This window comes from Triticum aestivum, chromosome 6B, assembly GCF_018294505.1.
Source record: "Triticum aestivum cultivar Chinese Spring chromosome 6B, IWGSC CS RefSeq v2.1, whole genome shotgun sequence".
NCBI lineage: Eukaryota > Viridiplantae > Streptophyta > Magnoliopsida > Poales > Poaceae > Triticum > Triticum aestivum.
Window position 1 is genome coordinate 41,738,634 of NC_057810.1, and position 5,158 is coordinate 41,743,791.

A 5,158-nucleotide genomic window follows, 5' to 3' on the forward strand; every position below is an offset into this window, starting at 1 on the left:
TGGGCCCCAACCAACCTCGTCGATGTAGAGCTTGCCGCGGCGAGTCTTAGTCATCCTGCCCACGGCGTATCCCTCGATCCCTGGGAAAGTGCCCTTCAAGAACTCGAAACCACCGTGCGCTGGCCCCATGGTGGGCGCCAACTGTCGTAGTTTTGGCATGGCAGATGCCCTTGCAAAAGGACTTAGGTGCGGAGCCATCGCGACGTAGGTTAGCTCGAAGGGGTTAAACGGGACGAGAGACACGAGTTTACCCAGGTTCGGCCCCTCACAATCGAGGAAAAAGCCTATGTCCTGCTTTGAGTTGTATTGATGGAGTACCGATTACAAGGGAGCGGAATCGCTTGACCTAGCTATCGATCGATTGTTTCTTAAGTTAACCCGCCGCAGAGTCTCGCCTTTATATACACTGGCCGAGGCCCTGGGCTTACAAGGGTCTAAGTCGGATCACACAACGTGACCGACCTGAGTTCTAAATCACCCTTGCCCTCCTGGACAAGTCATCATCGGGCGGCTTATAAGCGCCGGGTCTCGAGCCATCTTCTGGGCTTGGGCCTCCGGCGGCTCACCGCGTAAGTCGCCCTCGAGGTTCTTCATCTGGCCTCTTGGGCCTACATAGACTTTATCTCTGAGTCGTCAACAGTGTAACCCGGCCCCTCCTGGACGGGTCATGACGCGGGGTTATATCCCCAACAGATAGTTTTTCATTTCGCTATACACACCCTTAGATGAAAGTTTCTCCTTCTACTTTAGTTTCTGCATCATGTGACCAATTATCTCGGGTGAAGAGACGACATTTCGCTATTCTGATCATGTCATGGCCGGTGCCGATCGTAGCCGGTCCTCCACGTGGAAGTAGGGGGCTCGTCTTAGCGTTGGATGCTTGAGTGCAGGGCTGCACTCTCGCTCGAGGCGTGTTTGTCTTATCCCCAAAGACCGTTGGTGTCAAGTTTGAAGAACGAGAACAGAAATATAAATATGTCAGGATAATATACTTTCTCAGTATAAATACAGTCAAACTGAAAGAACAGGAGTAACTCATCCACTTGTGTTTAATACTCCTATTAATCAGTTGTTGCTGATCGAAAGGATAGCCGGCTAAGCCATAATTAAATAGACCTACTTGGCTATCGAGAGGGCGGTAGGTGAGAGGAGAGGCTAATGCCGGCCTGAATGGCGTTCCGTACGTACTTTATAGGCCCACGATCGGTTCATGTACTCAAGCACCCATACTCATACCCCTCCAAAAAAAAACCGCCCATGCTCATAGCAATGGCGCAAATAACCATCTCGGCGGCCGCGGCACAACTACTACCACTGCTACTGATGCTGTTCTCCGTTGGAGCGTCGGCGGCTGAGGATGATCCGCGGCCGATGATCGGGATGCCCAACTGCGTCACGTCGTGCGGCGGCGTGGACGTGCCGTACCCGTTCGGCCTTGGCCCGGACCCCAGCTGCTACCTGCCAGGGTTCAACCTCACCTGCGACACTGCCGCCGGTGACGCGCAGGCACGGCTCCTGCTCGACGTCGAGGGCACTCTCCAAGTCCTTTCGATCAGCAACTCCATTTTAAGGGCCCAACGCAACGGTGACGTTAAAATCGACTTGGACGCTGATGGTTACGGCAGCAGCACGTTCAGCACCGGGCTTAGGCAAGACGGGCCATACATGCTCTATCGGAACGAGCTCTTTCTGACGGGCTGCAACGTTCAGGCGACGGTGAGGAGAGGCAACGTCGCCGTGGCAAGCTGTACCTCGCTCTGTGAGCACTATGATCATCCTGCTGATTCACTCGTAGGAGGCGTCGTGCTCTATTGCAAGGGTAGCACCGGCTGCTGCCGCGCGGACATCGTCACCAACCCCGACATCCACGACGAAGAGGCCCAAGTATACAGCAGCAGCAACACGTCCGGCTACGACGTGCAGCTCAGATGGTTGGGTCGTGGGAACCGTAGCGCGGACCTGAAGCGATTCCCCCCGCGGGTGTTCATCTCCGAGCGTGGGTGGTTCAGCAACGTCTCAGTCTATAATGATATGCTACGGACAGCTAAGCTCCCGTCAAAAGATATAATGGCAGTTCCCATTTATCTGAACTGGGTGGTTGTCGGCAACCACAGCCTCTGCAAGGGCAACCACAGCCAATGCGTCGAGCCAACAGGGGGTGGCCGTTACTGCCTGTGCAAAACGGGTTACCACGGCAATCCCTACCTCACCGACGGATGCAAAGGTATGAACGTGAGCTTTTTTTATAACAACTCCCACCGTCCTCTAACATCTTATATTACATATATCGGTTGTAATAATATCTTGTATTAGGGCATCTCCGACGCAACTGTTCGGACCGTGCTATCCAGACCGCGCAAGCCATCCAACGCGGTCTTGTATCGATTCGGTTAGTTTGAATTGTATGCGGCTACAGTTGGTTGGATGGCTGCCTCTCGCATTCTGGTCCACGGACTGGTCTTTCTGTCCGCGGACGGATAAGGAAGAAAATGTGTGGGTTGTCGTTGAAGATGCCCTTAGGGAAGGAGGGAGTAGGTATGAAAGTGAGTGGGCTAGACTCATTTCCTTTAGCACATTTCTACCTTCTTATTTTGCAAAAAGATAATGAAAATTAAAATAGAATTATGGAAATCTTTGGCTGGGCTTGTTCCCGTGTCTAGAAAATAGTCAGAAACAAGAAGAGCTATGCTTCACGTCAGACACTAAAAAAATATATGCTTAACGTATGTGGTATAAAGAAAAAAGAACAAAAGAACCATCTTTCTATCCCATGATCGCCCCCTCCTTGCATGTCTATATTTGGAAACAGTGACTTCTAGCTTGGGGAAGAACACTAGAAGACGTAGAGGACTAGAGGGTGGGACCACATTCTAGTGATATAAGAAAAGAAAAAAAGGAAGAATTAAAAAATTATAGAGAGAAAAGGGTAAATTGGTAATAAAAAATGATGAAACTCTACGTTTGTTCAAAAATCGACATCTTATGATATTTTCAACTTTATAAAAAAATATTGGATAAAAAAAGAAAGTATTACCGTGCATTAGGCCTGGATTCCTTAAATGATGCTTTTATTCGTCAACTTTGAAAAATGCTTAAACTTTCAATGTGGTTAAAACAAGGACAAAGGGGAAAAAGGGGGGAATGTGATGCCCTTGTGAACACCGATGCCACATAAATAAAAGCATGGAAAAATCTCGCTCCTCGCCCACCTCCTCTCTAGTTGCAGCGCATTGTACTCCTACTCCCTTGCACTGTGTGTGTTAGAGCATCTCCAGCCATTCGGCCCCCCAGAGCGCCGAAAAAGAACGACCTGGGGGTGAGCCGGCGGTATACTCAGCACTGGGGGCGGTTGGGCATCCAGTCGTCGCCCCCAGGTCGCCCCGAGGCGCTGATTTTGGCCTAGTGTTCGGTCAAATTGTGTCTAAAAACGGCCCGATATTTGCGTGAATCGGTCCATATTCGGTGTGGTTCGGCTTGTTTCGGCGTGAATTTTCGCATACAAATAGAAATCAATTAGTTCGTCACATAGTTCGGCATGGTTCGGCGTGTTTCGGCGTGTTTCATCACATAAATTAAATAGTTCAATACTAATTATATAGTTTAACAAATAAAAACTCAAGTTTCATCACACATCATTCCCGCGTTGCCCCGGCCTCGCCCTTGAGCCTCCATAGGTGCTCCACCAGATCGTGTTGCAGTTCTTGATGCACCTGTGGGTCTCGGATCTCCTAACGCATATTGAGGTAGTCGGTCCAGGTTTCCGGTAGCTGGTGATCAACTTGGGCAAGAGGACCCTGCCTGTAATATGGTTTAGTGTTAAACACTGGCTCTTCCTGCTCGCTCTCAATGATCATGTTGTGCAAGATGACACAGCAAGTCATGATCTTCCACATTTGGTCTTTCAACCAGGTCTGAGCAGGGAACCAGACAACAGCAAATTGAGATTGGAGCACACCAAATACCCGCTCGACATCCTTTCTGCAAGCCTCCTGAACCTTCGCAAACCAGGTGTTCTTGCCTCCTAGCACATGGTTTGAGATGGTCTTCACAAATGTCGACCATTTTGGGTAGATGCCATCAGCTAGATAATACCCCTTGTTGTAGTGCCGCCCATTGACCTCGAAGTTCACTTGAGGAGAATGACCTTCAACAAGCTTGGCAAAGACAGGGGAGCACTGCAGGACGTTGATGTCATTGTGAGTTTCTGGCATCCCAAAGAAAGAGTGCCAAATCCAGAGGTCATGTGTGGCCACTGCCTCAAGTACCACACTGCAACCGCCTTTGGAGCCTTTGTACAACCCCTGCCAAGCAAATGAACAGTCCTTCCATTTTCAATGCATGCAGTCGATGCTTCCAAGCATCCCAGGAAATCCTCTTGCTGCATTCTGTGCTAGGATCCGAGCAATGTCTTCCACATAGGGTGTTCGCAAGTACTGTGGTCCAAACACTGCCACCACTGCCCTGCAAAACTTATAGAAACACTCAATGGTGGTGGACTCGGCCATGCGCCCATAGTCATTGAGTGAATCATCGGGAGCTCCGTATGCAAGCATCCTCATAGCTGCCGTGCACTTCGGGATTGAGGTAAATGCAAGTGTGCCGGTGCAATCCATCTTGCACTTGAAGTAGTTGTCAAACTCCCGGATGGAATTCAAAATCCTGAGGAAAAGCTTTCGGCTCATCCGATAACGGCGCCGAAATGTTTTCTCACCGTGCAATGGAGCGTCAGCGAAGTAGTCCAAGCAGAGCATGCAGTAGCCTTCCAGACGATGCCGGTTCTTTGCTTTCACCCGCCCAGGCGCCGAGCCACCTTGCCGCGGCTTTTCAGTGCTCGTGAGTAGGCCAGCGAGGGCGGCGAGCACCATGATATGCTCCTGCTCCTGGACGTCGGCTTCGGCTTCCTCCTCCAGCAACGCCGCGAGCGCCTCCTCATATTCGGAGTCCATCGCCGGGCCGGGCAAATCACCGAACACCTTGCAGGCGAGGTGGGCGCAAACCCGCTAGTGTACAGGCCCTGCGCGGTCGGAACGCCAGAAAAGTTGCCCAGACGGCGACGGAGAGACTACCTCGGCGAAACCGCTACTTTTTCCCGGCGGGAAATGATCTACCTAGCTGCGGTGGGTGGTGGATGGCGCCGGGATTGGCAGGGTGGCGGTCC

General features: G+C 51.1%; 1 protein-coding gene across 1 annotated transcript in view; it reads left to right on the forward strand.

Moving 5' to 3' along the window:
- Window positions 1–1,269: 1,269 nt before the first annotated feature.
- Window positions 1,270–5,158, forward strand: part of LOC123138746 (wall-associated receptor kinase 5-like) — a 30,835-nt gene continuing 26,946 nt past the window's right edge. The window contains exon 1 of the mRNA XM_044558648.1: window positions 1,270–2,224. Within this exon, the coding sequence (XP_044414583.1) occupies window positions 1,270–2,224 (955 nt within the window). The remainder of the gene's footprint in view (window positions 2,225–5,158) is intronic.